This window comes from Colossoma macropomum, unplaced genomic scaffold (genome assembly GCF_904425465.1).
Source record: "Colossoma macropomum unplaced genomic scaffold, Colossoma_macropomum, whole genome shotgun sequence".
Taxonomy (NCBI): domain Eukaryota; kingdom Metazoa; phylum Chordata; class Actinopteri; order Characiformes; family Serrasalmidae; genus Colossoma; species Colossoma macropomum.
The window spans coordinates 13,882,324-13,904,142 of record NW_023494793.1 but is presented as its reverse complement, the minus strand read 5'-3'; the positions used below and the strand labels follow the sequence as shown (position 1 = coordinate 13,904,142).

Below are 21,819 nucleotides of genomic sequence, written 5' to 3'. Positions count from 1 at the left end.
ACTACCTGAATATACTGAATGACCAGGTTATTCCATCAATGGATTTTTTCTTCCCTGATGGCACGGGCATATTCCAAGATGACAACGCCAGGATTCATCGGGCTCAAACTGTGAGAGTGGTTCAGGGAGCATGAGACATCATTTTCCAGACCTGAACCCCATTGAGGATCTTTGGGATGTCCTGGAGAAGACTTTGTGCAGTGGTCCAAATCTCCCATCATCAATACAAGATCTTGGGGAAAAATTAATGCAACTCTGGACAGAAATAAATGTTGTGACATTGCAGAAGCTTGTGGAAACGATGCCACAGCGAATGCATGCCGTAATCAAAGCTAAAGGCGGTCCAATGAAATATTAAAGTGTGTGACACTTTTTTTTGGCCAGGCAGTGTATATTTCACACACACACGCACACACTTTCTAAGCCGCTTATCCTTCTGGGATGCCGGGGGGAGCTGGAGCCTATCCCAGCAGTCACTGGGCAGAAGGCAGGAAACACCCTAGACAGGTTGCCAGTCTGTCGCAGGGCAGACATATAGACACATACATTCACACCACACTCCCACCTAGGGGCAATTTAGCGTGTCCAGTTGGCCTGACTGCATGTCTTTGGACTGTGGGAGGAAACCCACGCAGACATGGGGAGAACATGCAAGCTCCACACAGAAAGGACCCTGGTCGCCCGGCGGGGGAATCAAACCCAGGCCCTTCTTGCTGTGAGGTGACAGCGGTACTGGTCACACATTCAGGGAAATATATTTCCCTAGCACTTTGCTATCCAGTACAATCCTACAGTCTAATCTAGCCATCCCATTGTAAAAGTCCTGAATTTGTGACCGGGTATAACTTACTGTATGACATAGCAGACTTTGCCATAAGATCTGTGCTGCACAGCTTTTATGGCAAAGACCGTTCATTTGTATATTGGATCTCTGTTAGCTACAGGTTAACTACTATCATAACAAAGAATTATCACACAATCATATTGTACCTTTTTTGGTGTGTGTGTGTGTGTGTGTGTGTGTGTGTGTGTGTGTGTATGCACATATGTGTGTTTGTCCTGAAGCTATTTAAAAGCACTGATTGCAGTGAGAATGGATGTTACTCAGGCGTGCTGACCTCTGCCAGCCAGAGAGAGAGAGAGAGAGAGAGAGAAAAAGCTTGTGATTATGTTGATTTACTTTTCTCATAATCGCAGCCTTCCTCCTCACACACACACACAGAAGACTGGAATGTACCACTTCCAGTGTTAACATCCTCCGCTCTATAAATGGCCAAGAACCAAGACAACACATTTGTTTGTGTTAATCTTAATGGTCACCTTATGGTCACTTGCTTTAGCTTAATAATGCTGATGGGAAATGGGGAAAAGCATGTGTTTTGGTTGGTGCCCGCACTCTTGTTCACTTGTGTTTGGGAGCTAGTTTGTTTTGCTCATGCTCCTTTGTTTGGGTTTCGGTGCATTCCTCACGAGCTTGTTCAGATCTTTAACTGATTTGCTCGTGTTTTTGCCCCTGAACTGGCTGGTAAGATCGGCCTGGCTGAGGTTTTGGCTAGGAGCTTTGGTCTAGCCTTTAAGTCTGGATTCAGTTTGGCCCTCTCAGTTTTGTCTTATTTTAAATCAGTACCTTCTGCTAGTTTTGGGTGATTATATCATCTTTACCAGTACACCAGCACTAATGTCCCACAACAATACTGATTTTTAGATTTAGCTGTATTGATAAATACTTAACTGCAATTTGTCATTTGCTGGGGGCTTTGGATTATTTAGAAAGAACAGTTCAATATACTTAAAAACTAAGTAAATAATGTTTATTTTTTCTCCTTATAACATTTAAAATACAGATTAATGTTCCCTTTGGTGCAATTCTAAGAGAAGAAAACAGAACACACAGTCTGATTGGTTGAAAAACTTTTTTCCATCATTCTGTATTGTTCCATTGATCAACTGTTGGTGGTCACAACTAAACAACTATGGTTGCTTTAATCTAAGCTGCTGGAACTGTATGTCTGAAAGCATCCAGGCGCCACTTCTAATGAGTGAATTCAGCTACATTAAGGTGCACCACTGCTGACATAGGTGTTCAGGTTGCACTCAATCAGCTTATAGAATTTCCATTGAAAAGCACTGCCAAATAAATGTGATGCTCCAGAGTAGCTTCACACATGAGCCTAAGGCCATCATGAACAATGCCAAGCTTTGGCTAGAGGGGTATAAAGCCCCCCAGTACTGAGCTCTGGAGTGATGTGGCTCCATCCAATGGATGAGTTGGAGTGTCCAGAACTGATCATCCAGTAATCTAAACTAATCATCAGTACATGACCTCACACATGCTCTTGTGGCTGAATGCAATCAAATTCTCACAGAAATTTTCCAGAAGAGTAGAAGCTGTTATAGAAGCAAAGGATGACTCCCTAGAGGTCATGTAAATATATCCGTCTTAAAGGCACAGTAAAAAAAGCGGAGATTGGAGAGTTTAGATCTCTCTCTGTCTGTCTGTCTGTCTGTCTCTCTCTCTCTCTCTCTCTCTCTCTCTCTCTCTCTCTCTCTCTCTCTCTCTCTCTCTCTCTCTCTCTCTCTCTGTGTCTGTCTGTCTGTCTGTCTCTCTCTCTCTCTCTCTCTCTCTCTCTCTCTCTCTCTCTCTCTCTCTCTCTCTCTCTCTCTCTGTGTCTGTCTGTCTGTCTGTCTCTCTCTCTCTCTCTCTCTCTCTCATTTGTTTGCTCGGTGAATCTGGCAGGTGGACAGCTGCTCCATGGTCCAGACAGCCCTCTTGGCGTGGGCACAACTGTGTGGGCATCCTGGGTAATCCCCCACAAGTGTGCCAGCCTTGCCCAGCACAGCTCACGCCATGAAACACCGGTGCCTGTTGCCAGAGTTCCACAGCACTCGCAGCGCAATAAGTTGACACAAATGTAACAGAAGCTAATTACTGACTACAGAGAGATTTGTGTGCGTTTATAAGTGACTGAGAGGGAGGGACGAGTGCACTGTTAGCCTGTGCATTTGTGTTTGTGTCAGTACATTGCGCATGAAGGAGTTCTGCATAGCTTTACTGTGAGTTTATATGTCAGAGCCTTATTTCGTTTTAGGCCAGTCACTATTGATTTTAATACTGACCAGCTAATCTACCAATTATTTTGATGATTAATCTGTTTTTTTTTTTGTTTTTTTTTAAAAGCAAAAATGAATTTGTTTTACCTGTAAATGTGAGAAGAATAGGAGAATTCAAAAGAAGAGTTAAAAAAAAAAATCATACACAAACTGATCTTGGCGATTCATAGATAAGCTAACTTTCCTTTTCTTGTTTAAACTGAATATCATTCTTACTTTAGTTCACTTTTTTAAAAAAATTGTTTGTTGTTTTTTCACCATGCAGAATGGTGTAGAATGGTGCAGCATGGTACATTATAAAGATGGACTCTGAACTAACAGGTTAACAGTAATCACAAGCAATAGTAGCAGCAATGGAGGAACTTCAGGCTCAGATTTACTTTTTACCCTGCATTTTATTTTGAGAAGTCACAGACTGGAATTCTGTTTGTTTTGTGGTTTACATTTTGAGCTCAACCCATACATTCCAGCTTGGCACGCTTGGCTCCCCAGCAAGAAGAATAACCAAATTCAGCACAGGTGCACAGGTACAACGTGGCACACTTCGCAGTGGAAATGACAACAAAAAGGCATGATTATGGATTTACAATTCAAAAACTCTATTGGCATTTCTCAGTATAGTTCAGTGCACGTAAACTACTGATTTCTACCAGAAATAAGCAAGCAGCGCTGCCGCGAGACGCAGCAAAACACTTTTGGAGCAACACTGAAACCAAACACATGCTTGACTAAATGAAGGAGTTAAATATTCTTCGTCTTCTAGAATGTTCATAGTTTCAGGTGAAGTGATGGAGTGTTTAAAAAGAAAGCCACAGCATGAAGTTTGAGTTTTACATTATGTTTACGTCACGTCTTCTGTGAGTTTACAGGCTGGTTTCAAAGCAGAAATCTGATCACTGCCTGACTCCTATAGATCTGGAGTTGTCTGATGTGCATGTGAACGTGTTGATCGGATTACTGACAAAATTAGATTTTTTTGCAGTTATCGGATTGTAATGCAATGTTGTAATGACATGTAAATGCACTTTTCTTCTCAAAGCTGGAAAGACTTTGTAAAACACTAGGCATGAACATGCTTACACATGCACTTCTCCAGTGTTACAACTGCAGAATGTAAAGAACAGAGGTGTGGTTTATCAGCATAGTATATTCCCACCTTGTATTTGGTGGGGATTGAGAGACACTGAAGCTAATCCAAACAACACTTGACATTCAGTAACATTCAGTTAATGGAATACCTTAAAAAAAATCAATGTACTTCTGAAAGTTGTCACAACCTTAAACACACAAAGTGCCAGAATCAGTGTTCTACGTTCTTCCTCTTTCCTCTGTAGAGACTGCCCTCTAGTGGCCAGATTGGGCACTTGGGCACTCTGATACATTATTCTCTCTCCTCTCCACTTAATCTTCTTCCCGCTCTGTCATACTTAGGTCTTTACAGCACATGACGATGCAGAGTCTGCAGCAAAGGTGATACAGTTTTAACGTTCGCAGCCAAGTTTCTTCTTCAAATTGTATACAACTGCCGGCAGTAATTGTTTCAGTCCTGAGGAAATGCACGCTGGCAGCTGAAGTTTCCATTGAGTGAATGGTGCATGCTGGCTGTGCTTATGGGTCTGCATCTGTTCAGCCAGAACCTCAAAGCCTCTGGGCAGATATTTCGCTCCTGCCCTGATCTAGGAACAGTTTCTGCAGCCCGCAAGTTTTGCCGCAGCTTTTACAGAAGCCACAGACCCGACCTCAGATCAGCTGCCACGAACAACACCAGGGCCAAACATCTGGTAGTGAGCGAGCAAAGTTTCTGTCATCTATTCCCAGCAAACGCTTCTAGCGCTGATATAAATAGCAATCAACAGCTAACAAGGCTCATACAATAAGTCGGTGTGTGTGTGTGTGTGTGTGTGGGTACAGTGCGTGAGTACAGTGTGTGTGTAGACTGAGTTTCAGTGTGAGATTGATTAGAACAGGAGTGTCCGCTGCCAAGAATGCAGCCGAGCTCTGTCAGAAGAAGGCGGAACAATGAGACCCGGCGAGCCGATGACAGAGCAAGCATACTTAAAGCTTTAGTCAGGATTATAAGATGATTCTTCATCCTTTGAGGGAAGATTAATGTTTAATGCCTTAATGCTTACAGAGTGCATATCCCCCCAGGTGAAGCAGGTGTGAGAGAGTCAGAGAGAGAGAGAGAGAGAGGGAGAGTCAGAGAGAGAGAGAGAGGGAGAGTCAGAGAGAGAGAGAGAGGGAGAGTCAGAGAGAGAGAGAGAGGGAGAGTCAGAGAGGGAGAGTCAGAGAGGGAGAGTCAGAGAGGGAGAGTCAGAGAGAGAGAGTCAGAGAGAGAGTCAAAGAAAGGGGGAGAGAGAGATGGTTTGCGTATGTATGTTAGTTTCAGTGCATTTGTGTGTTTTTATTTTGTGTATTTCTTTTTTCCCCTCAGTATTTCTCACTTCATCCTCTTTCTTTTTTCTTTTATTTCTATCTCCCATTGTTTGTTTTTTTTCTTTTTTGCTTGCTTTCATACTTTCTTTCTCGTCTTCCTTTTTACTTTTTCATTGTCTCATTTTTCATCGCTTTTTCTTTCCTGCTTTCTTAATCACGATCCTCCTTTCTTTCTGCTTTTTTCCTTTCCTTTCTTTCTTTCTCTCCCCTCTGTATCATTTCTTCTCTCTCTCTCTCACTCTCCTCTCTCTCTCTCTCTCTTGCTCTCTCTCTCCTTCAAACTTCATCGTCTCAGGCCACGTGAGCCAGCCTAAAGGAATCTGTTGTTGTAAAAGTGCTGGAAGAGCTGAACCTTTCTCTCTTCCCCTCTCACTGTACTGCTGTGTGTCTGTACAAGTGTTTCTCACATACGCTCTTGCTCTTGCTCAACCTCTGTGATGTGCTCTGGCATCTCTAAACAACTACAGGTGCCTCAGTATGGGGCCTGAGACAGTGGGAAGATGTTTTTTCAGACATGTGCTGCACACACACTGGGCGGTTCTTCATTAATTCAAATATACACTGATGTCACTGTTTAAGCCTGCTGAGTAAAGTGGCTGTGTCATGGTCCAGTTCGTGGTACAGTCAGTCATCAGTCTTTGTTGAAACAAAGAATTGCTAAAACGTTACAAAACAAAAAAAATATTGCTTCATGTTGGAAAGTACTAAAAGATAAACAGTAAGGTATCCTTTTTCTGTAGTACTTGGAATGATAATCAGTATGCAGCAGTAACACGACTGGACACATTCAATTGTTGATTTAAAGATTAAAAATGATGAATAATAAGAAAATAGTCTTACTGTTTTTGGAGATTAAATAGGCCTGCAACAAAAAGTCAGAATATAACCGTGTAAGTGTAATAAATTTTGGAAATAAACTAGTCATTATTGACTCAACCCTGAAACCCTTTTTTTCTCTTTTTGTAACTCAGCCCTCAGTGACTCAATAACTGAATAATTTCCTAATCAAACTTTTCAGAAATAAAATCATTTTACTTTGTAAATACTTTGTAAAGCTACTTTGTAGTTTTACAATTAAGTTGTATTAAAAAAAAAACAACCAAAATCAGAAAGTTACAAAATTTTTAAACAAAAAAAGTTTTCAGTTTTGGTTTTTGGCCATTACATATTTTCGTGCATCACTTCTAGTAATAGTTGATGGTTGTTCATAACTGTAATTGTTTTAGATTGTCCTGCTGATGATGTAATTGGATTATTGTGCTGTGTGTTTTTGTGTTGATCAGGAGTTTTCCTCAGTGGACTTCCGCAGTAACTCTTTGTCAAGTCGGACCCCGACCCCTCCTGGGCGATACTCCCCACACAGCCCCATTGAACGAGAGCTTTCGGTCTCCCCCCGCCGCAGGTACACACACACACACACACACACACGTTTTGGTACAGCTTTGATAAATCTCCCATAGATGTTCAGTTGTGTTGAGATCTGGTGACTGTGAAGGCCGTAACATGTGCCTCACAGTTTTCATACTGATCAAACCATTCAGGGACCTCTCGTGCCCTGTGGAAGGGGCCATGGTCATGCTGGACGAGACCACTCCCATCAAGGTAGAAATGTTTTATCATTGGATAAAGCTGATCAGTCAGAATACCTTTGTACTGAGTTGCAGTGATGCTTTCCTGTAAGGGGGCAAGTGGACCTAAAACATGCCAGCAGAACAGGTTCATGGGAAGCCCACACTGTAGAGGTCAAGTGTTAAGGCCTATGCTGTTCTCTCGGTGTACACATGCACCGAGAGAATATGGTAAAAGAAGCCTGCAGTTGTATTTGTAATGAAGTTTTATGAAGTGCAACTCTGTGATATTCCTCTCTGTTTAGTCTTGGATGGAGTGTTCCTGCTGACAGTCTAATCACTTCCTATACTGACATTCTCGGTCACCCGAGGAACAGTCGCTCTTCTGTTTTCCTTACATATCACACGAACGTACAAGCATCACATTCACTGAATGTGTTTTCAAGCACATTCAAACTCTGATTGCTGATGTCTAAATGCAGATATCGCTTTAATCAGTGTTCCTATTAAAACACTAGCTAGTTGGGCAGTCTTTGTGATTCAAGCTCCTGTCATCTGTGCTCTAATCTTCTCTTGCCTTCTTGATCCAAAATTGAAGTCAACTGGGCCTGCTCAGCGTTTTATACATGCCACAGTGCATGGCAAGATGTTGCTTTGCTTAACACTTTAAGGCTGATACCAAAAAAGTTTCTATTTTGGCAATTTTACCTACTCTTTTACATTAATAAGGTTATTTCTGAATGCTAGTAATCTATTGAAAAATCTGAAATTTTTATTAGCTTTGTATGTCTGACTACTTTTTGAACAAGAAAACACATGAATAGGAACACATCGTGAAACAAATCGATAATAAGCGCTTACTGATGCGAAATCTACTCATGCGCTTGCTCAGAAAAAACATGGCGCATCCACCAAGAAAGGATTTGTCGTGAATTTTTATGTAGTGACATAAAAAAAACAATACCACATAGAAAGCTCTGGTTCTACATGCTGAAATTGATAAAACCAATTTCAAAAACATCAAACAAACACGCTGCTTCAGCAGCTTTGATAAGTTATGCCACACTAAGCACTGATAATAAAAGCAGGCTGTGATGTACAAAGTTGGACATTATGGTCTCTCCACAGCCTTTACAAACATTTATTCTTATTCTTAGCAATTCTATTCAGTTAAACAGAGTGAAGTGGGGACTTTCGTAGCAAATTGGTAGAAAATCGACTTTTTTGCCTCCGTCTTGCTAACCTATGTGCATCCATCCAAATTGGGGAAGTGTTTGTGTGTTTAAAAATGGGCTAGAATCTGGAATTTGACAGGGCAGAATGTTTAAAGTGACCAACGCCTCGGCATCTGACTGCCACGGCGTTACGACATCAGCAACACTTCGCTATGTGAGCAGATCCTCATTTCCAGCCAGCCTGAATTGTTTGTTTAGTAGGGAGGCCGTGTACACTAGGCTTACATCATGGTATCAGGTAGTATTAGACGTTGGTATTGGTGCATTTTTGTGAGTATGAGTAAAGGAGCATGGTAACGGGCGACACCCAATACCAGCATTTCTAGTTAGCGTATCTACACAGACTCCCAGTTTCGGATATTTTCTAATATGTTGAGAGTAATTCTGTTGACTTAGCTTGATCTGTGGGATTCTGGCCTGCTCTCCCGCTCTGTCTCTCTCACTTCCAGTAAAAAAAAATAACACACACAGTTGTTTCAGGGTTTATTTTGGCTCCTTCATCTTGGGGTTCTGTCAGCCCCTTAGACAAGTTAGAACATGGCTGGTATCCTAGTCTGGGTCTCTCTGTCTCGTGCTCTCTCGCTTGTGCATGCTCCCTCTCCCTTTCCCTCTCTCTCTCTCTCTTTTTCTCCCTTTCCCTCTCTCTCTTTCTCACACACACACTCACTCATTTTCTGTTTTTCTGCTTTTTCCCACTTTTTCTCTCTAAAAATCCCACTAAAAAGGATTTTCACTTCTGCCCCTAATTGGCCCCCCACTTTCCTTAGATCCACACACTCTCTAACACTCTTCCCTGGCTCCACCCACTCCATGTACAGCGTATAGAATTATCTGGGATTCCCTTTTGACCCACCTCCTTTTTTTCACCAAGCCAATACGTAGTAGCCTTGAGTCACACCTTTCAGACTGAAACTTCTCCCTTTTCTTCTGTCTCAGTTTGGCAAAACAGAGGGGTGTGCATGTGTGTGTTTTGCGTGTGTGTGTGTGTGTGTGTGTGCGCATGCTTGCGTGTCCGTGCGGTTGGTTTTAAGCGTGTGTGAAGTTGTAGCAGCAGACTTCTCTGCTCTGTTGGACCAAAGGGAGCTGAGCTAACTGCAGAGGAATTTGTCTTTGTGTGCCTTTTATTGTGCTTTTGAGGTAAGTCTGTTTTTAACTTGTTTTTAGGACAGGTTCTTCAGGGTTCTTTAGACTGAGGGTTCTTTTTTGGGGTACAGGAAGGGTCCTAAACCAGCACCAGACCTTCATCAGCTTCACTCTCTGGCTGTGATGCTATCGTGCATGTTTTGGCTCTTCTCTGTGTGACGACTGCTTAGTGACCTGTGTTTTCACAAGATCACAATCGCGCACACTCATGTGGGCTAATAGCGAACAAAACACAACATACAACATATGATAAGGTTTGGAAAATGCTAAAATCAGTGGCTCATAATACATGAGCTTCTAAATAGGGCTGCAAAGATGAGTGGTGATTCAGCTGTATCAATTCCAGGATAGTTTTAATCGATTATATTGATGTAAAAAGAAATGTATGCTTATGTTCTTAAGCCAGAATACATTTTTTAAGGCTAGCCACATACAAATAAAGCTTGGTACATTGCGTTTGCTGTCTATAGACTTATACTGTGTTAATAGCTTCTACAGTCACGTTTGTATATTTACAAAAATAATTCTGAATCGTACCAAAATAAAAACATCCAATCTGGGTGAAATTTGAGCTTTTTATGATGTATTGAATCATTTCCTAGAGAATCTGAAGTGAATCCAAACATTATGAGGTTAGAAACTTACACCACTACTTGTATCAGTTTACACCCTTGTTGTATTGGTGTAAGTCATACATATGTACTTGCGGCTAGAGCTTTTGATGCCTTATCGTACTCTTCTCAATCCAGAGAGCAATAGAAGGAGCAGGAGGAGGACAGGAGAAGTATAGTCTTTAGGGCAGAGGGGTTCAGTGAGAGTTTGGGAGGGCTTGTAGAGGAAAAAGGGGGAAAATGAGCAGTTTTAGAAGAATGGGTGAATCTGGTTTCAATTTGGAGCGTGTTCCCCAGAACAGGGCTGGGTCCAGCCTGTGGATCTGAACATGCAGTGGATCTGAAGATTTATAGCCTCCTCATCTCTCTCTCTCTCTCTCTCTCTCTCGCTCTCTCTCGCTCTCTCTCGCTCTCTCTCTCTCTCTCTCTCTATCTATCTATCTATCTATCTATCTATCTATCTCTCTCTCTCTCTCTCTCTCTCTCTCTCTCTCTCTCTCTCTCTCTCTGTATCTTGTTCTCTCTTGCTCAGTATGTTTCTGTCTCTCTCCTTCTCTTTCTCTCTCTGTCAGTTTCTCATACCACGATTTCAACACACAGATTCACATTACATGTTCGTCTCACACACAGAGAGGCAAACATGCCAGGTATTGGCCACTTGTCATACAGGTTTCTAAAGATGTCAACCACACCCACAGCTAGTGGCTGTTTCTGTAACAGCAGTAGTACATATACCACAGTAAGTTGTCGGTATCTTATATATTGAGACCTTCTTTATGTACAAGGTGTGTTTGGCTATACTGCACCACTCACTGCAGCTTCTGACTTACTAAAATTTGATTGCAGACTGCATGATGAGTTATAAGGCCTCTGATACCAAAACCACAACCACTTTACAGGAACGTAAAGAATCTGTTTTTCCAGAGCAGTGTGATGGCCTGAACTACAGCATAATAAACCAGTGGACTGGTTGGCTGAAGTATTTAATGAATGCAAAAGTTGTTCTTTGAAGCAAATAGCGAAAGAGGTCTTATGATTGGATGAAGTATTTCCTCAAAGTAAATCTAAATCTTAAGGAATTTGTTCAGTCACTTTTGTATATCTGTTTTATACCTCCTAATTCAGAGATCACATAATTTGTGTTCATTATTTACTAAGTGATTGAATGTGGTTGTTTTATCTAAAGCAAATCTAAAAGCATTTGTACTGTCATTTTTGTATATCTGTTTTATACTTTTAAACTTCAGGTGTTCTAGTTGCTAAAAACAACTATTACACTGCCACTGTGGCTTGTTAATGTTTACCAACAAAAAAATTATATAAATCAACCATTAAATCCTACATTATTGCAAAGTGACTTTTTAAAGTACCTCTAGTCATAATTGAAACTATAAAAAGTAATCTATGTTCAATACAAAATAAGTATTAACCACAGAAAAGGTTAGAATCTGTGTCTCTGTCACTCCAACACGTGTCGCTTGGCTTCCCTTGCTTAGTTTTCAGTCCTTTATCCTCTAAACCAGGCATGTCAAACTGGGGACCTTTCAGGCCAAAGTGCTGCAGAGATTAGCGTTTACCCTCATTTACCGCTCTGAATTCAGTTCACGAAGGCTTTGCTAATTAGCTGATGAGCTGAATCAGGTGTGTTTAATGATTGTTAGTGATTAAGGACTGAAGCTTGACATATGTACTCTAAACTGCATAATCAATAGAACATCCATGAACTGGAATCAAACCTGTGTTGTGGTGTAAAGCTATTTTAGCCTGCTTGCTAAGCTAACACTAGCCTTCGATGCTAATGATGGCAGTATAATGGAATTAGATTAGATAATTAGATTACCTGTATTAATAGAGCTCCATTGAGCTAGAATCAAACCTCTTCTCTGGTGTCTGTGTGTAACTATAGCATGCTATGCTATATTTGACAGTATAATGTATCTGAAACATAGATTTGACACAGTTATAACTTGAGATCACCATCACTTATATATTTTAGCTAACGGCTAATTGCATAGTCCAGACTTCGTACACAAAATGGGAACACTGGGCTGTGCATACACATTGAGGACAAATAATAATCATAATAGGCCATCCAAGAGAAGTTAAAGAATTTAAACACCACATATTTGCAGGGGATCTTGCTTATCATTAAAATCCACATCATTAGATGTGCAGCACCATTAAAATATAGTAGAGGGCTTAAAAAATTATGCTTTATGTGTGTAATGACTGATATTTTGATCTCTCTTGACATGGTTGAAGAAAGTTGTACCTTGCCGAGTTTAGGTAAATACTGGTAAAGCAAAACCCACGCCAGCAGTGGGCTTCAAATCAGGGTCAGCTGGTTTACACAGCACACAGTGTGTGTGTGTATATGGGTTGCTGATGTAGAAGAGCATGTTTGCTCCAGGCCGTTTGTGCTGGCTGGGCAGGCGGTAGATCATGCTAATTGGACCCCCATATGTGGCAGGAATTTACCATAAAACAAAACCTATATTTTCTTCACTGTTTCCCTCACTGTAGTGCTTAAGAATGCTCCCTTAAAGTTCCTGCTGACCAGCTACTGTAACCTACTAATCTTGCTCACTCACCATTTCACTTTCCTGCTTTAAAACTGGATAACCTGGTTTTTTCACACTTTCAGGATGACCCCTTGGCCTCACTTCCTTATTTTGCCCCAGTTCATTTCACATCACCACGACAACTTGCTGTTGAGAATGAAAAAAGACTTAGACTTCCAGTGGAAAAAGATCTAGCGAGGAAAAACAAGTGAAACAGAGCAATCGGGAGAGAGTTTAGTCATATATGGTAGAAATGTCACATCTTAGTGTTTCATCCAGTCAGGAATGCCCGGAAAGCAGTTAGCAGGGTGAGTGGGTTTAGTTTAAAGGCTGCTGCTGCTACCTGAGGGTAGGATATGGATGCAGTTAGCCACAGTGGGATAGACTCACCCTGTCTGCTGAGACACTGATTCCCTGTGGTTTGATTTTTATCTGTGCACTGTAAAATAAACTATGCACATTGCCTCTGGGTATGGGTCTCCATCTCATGGTTCAGATGGTTATGGACTATAATAGTCTCAGAACCTTGTTTTAGTTTGTTGATTAGAGCACGTATTAAGCCGTTTAGGGGATATTTCTTTTGTACACACAGTATGTGTCAAATATATCAAATGAGATTCACTATGGGCCGTTTTTGCCCCTGTGTTTTACACCACCGGTCATTTTGGTAACTTTTGGGACCATTTTTATTTCTGATCATGGGGCATAAAAATATGATTATTTCTTTTAATAGATGTTTTTGCTTCAACAGCGCGTTCCAGACTGACATGTTGCAGGTGATGAGTGGATGAAACATCTTAAAACTCTGTACAAACTATCGGAAACTTCCAGAACAGGTGCCAGGTCACTCTGTCTTTGCCCACTTGGCATTTGTAAGGAATTTTAAAAAGTAGCTTTGTTCCACCAGGTGTGCTTTTTCCATTTGCTCACCTTAACAAAAAAAAAAAAGCAACAAATTTACTGTTAGTCCTCAAGCTTCAGTTGTGTTTACACACAACATTGCATCTATTTACTATGAAGAAAGTAAAATGAACCTAAATAAAATTACTTTGGCACATTTGTCATCAGTAGGGAAGAACTACCTGAACACAATTATTTAAATATTATCTAAAATGAAAGTTAATCTAAATTGATGTAATCTATAAAATTTCTCATTATTCTGCTCAGCATTAAATTGATGTCAGCCTATACAGTTACAGTTCTGAAAGTTCTCCTGTTGCAAACACTAGAGTCCGAGACTTAACCTGAGCAAGTGCTTTCAAGGGAAAGGGGCCAAGCACTGATTGCAGGACCTTTTGCCATCTCTGTGCTGGGAACACTGAATAATTTTCTTTTTAATGACTGTTACATCATCAAAGGCTCCTCTGTTAAGTTAGTTTATCCTTATCTTGGCAATGACAGAAGTACCAAAGAATGTTATCCTCACATGTATTGGCTTTGGTTTGATGCCGAGTGTAATGAACCAAATGCTTGAAGATGATGGATTGTTCCTTTTGAACAGTCTGTATATTAAACAAATAGATGGTACTCTGAATAATACAGTTTTGTTCCCTTTAGATTTAATTCATCTCTTACAAAGTAATAGAAGCTGTAGAACTGGTCTTATACCAATCAAGGATGACAGACTTTATCATCACTGCAATATTCAGAAGCCTGTAAACCTTAGATGTTCACTTACAGCTCATTGAAACAAGCGGAGAAAATCCATTTGAACTTTCATTTGACACAACAATAATGTTTTAAATTGAAGAGGTGATATTTTCTGATTTTAAATTATGATGTAAACTTATTTTTGCTCATACTGTCTACATTTATGCCATGTTATTGTCATTTTATAACATATAAAACAAAAACTAGGAAGACTCAAATCTGTTTGTTCAGAATGTAAATGTAATTCATTTTATGTAACTACATTTGAAAAGTGTAGCAAAATGAAGTTGATAACTCTCAACATGTGAGGCTAAATACAAGTAGAGAACTATGACTCTGTGAGTTTGGCCTTCAGTGAAGGGCATAAATGCCACGTATGTAAGTACACATTAATAATTTGCTTTATGATTAGCTCTTTGTTTATCCCATTACCCCCACCAAGGCTAGCACCACTATAGGATTTCTAATGTTATGATAACACCAAGCTTGCTGTGGTAAAACATTTTATAGCAGCTCTAATTCAAACAGTCATTTGAATCTTGTGACAGGCAGTCCGGTAACATATATTTTACTTAAGTTGCAGTTTTACAGTATCCTTCAGGATATAATCCTACCATATAACTGCTGCAGCTATTTTTGATTTCTAGCAACTAACAGAAAGCTAATGTTCAGGCCTGCAGTAAAATGTCCAATGTCACAAAATTATACTGGTAGTTAACATATGTATACCACCATCTGTTCACTAGTCCTAACCAAATATTTGCTACCTAAAAATCATTAGGACTTTTCTGAAGGCCTAGAAGGCCCTAAGGTTCTCCTGTGGTCAGTACAAATAAAGTTGAAAAGCCTCAAATGGATATACAGAGAGCTTTTATATCACACTGGACTTATTGGAGCTAACCCTACGGCCTCCAGTGGCTGAAGAGATGCTACTGATTTCATAATATGTTTTTGAGCCATGGCTCAAGATCATCCTATGGTTTTCTCCCCATATCCATCTGTAATATGTTTATGCTGTTATACATGCACTACAGAGGCCTGTTTGCAGCAGAAACAATGTTCACTTTTTGCCATGTGAGCTAGAGTTGATTTGAATGGGTTACAAGGTCAAAGTCACTATGTTCTCATTTCCTTTTGGCTTATTTACAGCACAGCCACATAATCACACCGACCACAGATATATTGCTGTTACATTTAGCAACAGTCAATTCATCCATTCATGCTTGAAGTAGCTTGTTTCCTCCTTTAATTTAAAGGTACTGAATTAGCAGTCTCATAAATGGCTTTTTCCACTACTGTTTTTGTATTTTCTCACAAGTGGTCTAGACAAAGCATGAATGCAAACTTTATAGACTTTGTCCTGTCAGTTCCATGAACAGTTAATGATTGATTTAAAGTGTGAACACTGAGTCTTAGGCTTTCAATTCCTTTTCTCTCTTCTTTTGTCTGTCTGTGTGGGTCAGCTCGGACTTCGGGATGCAGCGGTTTGACAGGGACTCTGAGGTGTATAAGATGATTCAGGAGAATAAGGAGTCTCGTTCAGCCCCTCGTCAGTCTAACACCTTTAAAATGTTGCAGGAGGTGCTGGAGGCAGACGAGAAAGGTGAGTTACGTGCACGTTTTCACACAGATTTGCTTCATACCTTCAGGCTGTGTAGACATACACAAGTTCTGTATGTATTATAGATCAATGTAAGTACCTATAGAGTTGTGCGCAAAAGTTTGGGCATGCTGGTCTTGTCGTTGAAATTAAGTTTACACATCCTCAGAGCTAAAGCTAAGCTATTTAAATGAACACACTTTTGCACATTTTAACGCACATTTACTGTTTATTTTATTAATTTACATATTAGTTTAAAAAAAAATAAACATAAAATGTGGCCTTTGCAGCAGTTTTGTTAAGTTTTTGTTGGATTTTTTTCTCTCCTTTAATGTGTTAAACTTCAACAAATCAGCAAAACGTGTAATTTCACCGGGTGCATTCAAACTTCTGCATACGACTGTATATAATACGTCTTACATGTATATAGAACTGCATATAAGTTCCTATATTCAATAGTAAATTTATAAGCCCAATTTTGACATCAACAAATGGTTTTGCTAAAAAAGCACTTTAGAAACTCAGAACCATGTTGGTCCTTACGTTATAGGTTAGCCCTGTTTTTCTGTTTTTCTTACAAATTCAGGACATTTTTGTTCTGACAGTCTATGAAAACAATCACATACATGGACACAAACACTCTGCAGTTCATTTAATTCCTCCAGAATTCCTTGGTGGACACCCAAACAGCAACTGCAAATTCCAGAAATCTATTGTAAATCATTGGATTAAAAATGAACTAATAAGCAGGCAGTCCTGTTCACGTTTGCTTCTTTTGCTATTTTATCAGCATAACATGCTGGCCATTTTCTACCTTTTATAAAGCATCCACTATTATAGTAGTCACTCCAAGTCCTCGTGACCTACTGTCCAAATGCATCATACATTTAACTACTTTGATTAAATTGCCTTTTATCTGAGGAATCAAGTTTAACAGGAAGGTTGCCCTTAAGTTCACAGTTAAGCGTGTGTGCTCTCCTAGCCGTTTCCCACACTCAGCTGATTGTGCAGCATTTTGAGTCTAGTAGTCAGAAGACAAGGCAAGGCGGCGCTAACAGTTTTACGATGCGCAAACGAGCTGCTGGCAAACGTTCCTGCCATAACAGAAGTGTCAGCGAGCAGCTGAACGGAGAGCAAACCACTCAATCAGAAAGAGTGAGAAGCTGAGGTAAACAGGGAAGCATTTGAAAAGATGTGAAAAGTTCTCATCCAAAACACTGTGCTAGTGACATTTAGATAAATATTTAGATTCTGATCAACTTAGTTTCCAGACTCTAAGCTGATAAGACAAGTATTTAGTTCATATAGTTCAGTTCATGGAGATTATACAAACTGCTTGTCACACCACTGTATTAAAAAATAGAATCTGAGCTCATGAGAGCTGATAGTAACATATATTATATATACATTTTTGTATGTTCATTTTATGACAGAGGCAGCACTCCGGTTTCCAGGGAAACTGTCACCAAGTCCACCCAAGCCTGTGTCTTCAGTCGCCGGGGTCCAGAAATTCCACACTTGTGAAAAATGTGGCACCAGCATTGTGTAAGACACATACATATGCACATAACATGATGTTCTCAATGACATTTATTCCATTTACATAGTGAATATAGAAATGTACATAGATGCTAAAACTGGGCAATGAGGCAGTGAAAGGCAAGGCTTAATGCTTCAAAGGCATTAAGATGAAAAAGCATATTAACACCCTGGTGCACACTCTACTCTATCTTCCTGTGCTGGCTTGCTTACTTGTGCTTTGTGAAATCTCATTGCATAAGAGATTATAAGTAGGCAGTAGAGCTGACAGAGATAGTTCACCCTGAGGGAAGAGCTGTTCTCATACCTCATTACCTTTATTTGCCAGGGCATTTTCATAGGTGTAAGAAGTGGGTTTGTCTCAGTGCTAAATTACCTCATTATACTCACTGTTGAAAATTTCCCTCAACGCCTTGACCCGAAGCAGTTGGACAAACATGTATTTTGTATGTGAGGGTGTGTCTGTATACTGTTGACTGTTCAAGACATGCACCTGTGGGTGTTGGTGTGTTTGTGCACTAAGTAGTAGGTGTGGATAGATTTGGATGTGTATGTTTGTGCTTAGTGGATATCTGCTGAATCCTTAGGCAAATAAAATAAAAAATAATTATTTAAAAGGGGATTTTTATCAAAACTTTAAAATTTTTTCAAAGGTTTTAGGGCTTTTTTTCTGCAGAAATATGCCATTTTGTTTCTCAAATTGGTAGCAAAAGCTTGAAGTTGCTCCTTAGTGTGAATTTAACTTGCTTTACATTTGGATGATGATAATGTTGGATGATTATTTCTTTATCAGCGGCACTCCAACTCATCCCAAAAGAGTTTAATGGGGCTCTATCACTCCAGAGAATGCAGTTCCACTGCGCAACAGCCCAATGCTGGGGGGCTTTATACCCCATTTGGCTAAGGTTTGGCATTGGGCTTGGTGACCTTATTCTTGTGCAGCTGCTCCAAAATGTTCCATTTTATTATCAGTGATTTTCTACGGAGATTATTCAAGCTGTGCACAGCTGAATACCCCTGTCAGCAATGAGTTAACCTTAAAGTAGCTGAATTCACTAACAACTTTATATATAATTTTTATATATAATAAGTATCAGTTATCAATAGTTATATGTAACTATCAATATACTATTTAACTATCAGTTCTTCAGATCAAGTAAGCTGGCTGAGTCTTGGGCTGCTCACTGGATGGTTTTGAGGTGGCGGTGAAAGGGAGGTCACTTCATAAACTCACTGCTGTCCTGGACAACACATCTCAACCCCATCCATGACCTACTGGTCCAACAGTGGAGCACCTTTAGCAACCGACTAATTCAGCTCAGTTGTAGTGAGGAACGGTACAGGAGGTCGTTTGTACCAGTAAAGATCGCACTATACAACACCTTCCCACTGTGCTGGGACATTATTGCATACTGAGCTACTGACAGGACAGGCTCACTGGGCACCAACTGGACATTTTTACTATGCACTGACACTTTGGTTTATACATCTATACATACTGCGTATTGCACTGCCACTTGTTTATACACCCAGACATATTGCACAACTATTAGCATGTTATTGTTTACAGTGTTTAGTCACTTTTACTTACTTATTCTTGTACTGCACATTATATTTTATGATTGTTTTAGTAGATTTTATGTATATCTTCTTCCATTTATTCACCTGTATAATAGCGTACGGCAATTCTTTTACTCTAGTTTTGCTCTTTACTGTACTTCATGCTTCTGTGATAGACGACTTTCCCTGTGGGATTAATAAAGTGATCTATCTAACATCACACGACATGAAAAAATTCATTATGATTAATATATTTAATACATTTTAAACTTTAGCGTATTGCCCAGGACTTGTCTGATGGAACTTTTCCCCTGTGTTGCAGCACCCAGGCGGTGCGGATCGTAGACGATCGTTTCCGTCACCCAGAGTGCTACACGTGCACGGACTGCGGCCTCAACCTGAAGATGCGCGGCCACTTCTGGGTGGGAAGTGAGTTGTTCTGTGAGAAACACGCCCGCGAGCGCTATCAGGGGCCAGGTGCCGGCTACCGCCATCCCATCTCTCCTCACCACTGAAATAACACACTTCTACCCCCTCCACACCCTCCAGCCCTCACTCCCACCCTTACTCCCTCCACAGCGAAAGGCAGGAGAGCACTGACTTAGAGGAAGCAAAAGAAAAACCAGAACCCTTAGCTTTCTCATATTGGCTCCCAGTATGATTGTTCCTTCCTCAAGTCGCTGTGCCACAACCTGCCGACTCTGGACTCTGGGACTGGACGAGGGAGGGCTGGGAGGTGTGGAGTGTTATAGGCCGTGTGCAAAGAAAAAAAAAGTTATAATATTCCCACAGCTTCAAATAGTCTACTCTTTAATCTCTGTCTTGCCTGCCAGTTCTTCACATTGTATTAGGCTTTGTTTTGTTTACATAGTTTTTCACCATGGATTTATGTCATGTTTGTTGTGTCAGTTTTGACTGAAATGTATAGAACCTCTGCCTTAAGGCCAGCCCCTAATCTGCTTCACACAGTGATGATATACACAGTTATATCATGAGCAGTGGTGCACACGGGGCTGGTCTCCTTTGTGTTTGTGTGTGTGTGTGTGGAGTCAAAAGCAGGTTGAGGGGAGGGGGGTTTGAATGATTCCTGAGACTAGTTTAGATCTGATGCCTTGATAAAATGTATTGCTATTGAAAGTATTTTGCTATTACTTAATATACGAATGCAGACACAAACACACATTCTTGTATAAGCACGTTCATTTAGTTCAGGGCTGTCCAAACAGTGACCCAAAGGCCAAAAAAAAAGACCTAAAAAAGCATTCAGCACTGCTGGCTCATCTCAACCCATGGATCTTTCTGTCTGTAATTCCTAACCAGCCAAATCCCATTCTGCCCCAGAGGGCTAAATGTTTTTGGGCAGCCCTGATTCAGATGAGTATTTGTTATCTTTTCATTTACTTTTTATTAAACAAGGGAAAATATATATTAAAGCAATAATACGAGTAATAACATTTTTGTGTACATAATGTATGTGTATTTTTTTTTTCTTCTTAATTTACTATGTGTAGATGGTGGAGTGCTCTTTCATGCTGGAGGGGACAGGGTTGTGTGTTTCAGTGTGTTGTATGTTTTTCAGTGTCTTGACTTGATGCTAAATATGTCTCTCATGCAGGATAAAGGAAGAATGAAATATTTACATAGTCACGCTGTTTGTAATATAAGCCTTCACATAGTTGGTATATTTTCATAGACAGAACTCAGTGGTGAACTGATTTGAATTGAGTCTGATGAATCTTGAATATTATATTGCCATTTGTTATGTTAGCTGTGCTTTCTTCACTTTTTTCTTTGTCAAATATAAAATTTGCTGCTGATTGGTTAGTCGGGTGTTTTATTCAGTATGCTCACTCTCTTAGGTTTGAGTTGATTCTTTCAGTCTTATCAGGCTCACAGGGTATCTGGGGGTCCTTAAAGAGTCTGGAACGCAAAATATTGCCTGTAGGATATTTGCCTCTCTGGTTAATTTGTTTTAGTAGATTTCCGAAATCAGCCTGCCATGTTCAAACCAACTGTCGTTTTCTGAACATTCTCACTTTACCATATGTATTATGTGTTGGACCATTAATAGCCACTGTTTCCACAGTGCAAGTTTTTTTATAGCTCATGGTGGTCACTTCACATGGGCTGTGAAGTCCATATTATGATTACTGGCCCTCTGAAACTGAAAACGGAGTATATGAGTATATAAAATCTGAATTCAAAGGTCTGCCCCTCCTCATATGACCACTAGAGGGCCACAAAGTCACTGTCCTGCAAATATTGATGAAGTCACTGTGAGTTATAATTGAAAGTGATTGGTCACAAACCAGATTATTATTTTTTTAATTAATTTAGTTAATTTAGTTGTTTTATTAAATAAAATACAGTGTAGCTTAAACATGTAAGTATTTTAAATGTTAATATTTAAACATCTAAATGATAAATAATCTCCTCTAATGCTCTGTTTACCAAAACCTTTGGCAAGTTATCTGCCTCAAGATTTTACCACTTTTGGTCATTCTGTGTATTAATTGTGTTATAACGTCATTTTTGATGTTCAGCTCTGTTCATGATTCCCACACATTTGTTTGGAATCTGAAGTTGTACATTACCAGAATACAGTGAGGAGGAAACGATTATTCAGACCTGTTTTTGTTATTAAATGTACTTCCAGTGCACATATCCACTTCAAATTGACGCACATCTATACACATATTTTAGCCTACCAGTTAAGTTTTTTCAAACTTTGTTTATGCTCAGGTATACATAATTATTTCTTTACATTTATAAGTACGTGTGTGTAAATTTGAAGTGAAAAATGCA

General features: G+C 39.9%; 1 protein-coding gene across 1 annotated transcript in view; it reads left to right on the top strand.

The window, feature by feature from the left end:
• Positions 1–20,838, top strand: part of pdlim2 (PDZ and LIM domain 2 (mystique)) — an 80,336-nt gene extending 59,498 nt beyond the window's left edge. Inside the window, exons 7-10 of the mRNA XM_036578562.1 lie at positions 6,831–6,949; positions 15,779–15,918; positions 17,349–17,460; positions 19,337–20,838. Coding sequence (XP_036434455.1) covers positions 6,831–6,949; positions 15,779–15,918; positions 17,349–17,460; positions 19,337–19,529 — 564 coding nt within the window. The 3' untranslated portion in view covers positions 19,530–20,838. The remainder of the gene's footprint in view (positions 1–6,830; positions 6,950–15,778; positions 15,919–17,348; positions 17,461–19,336) is intronic.
• Positions 20,839–21,819: the final 981 nt, after the last annotated feature.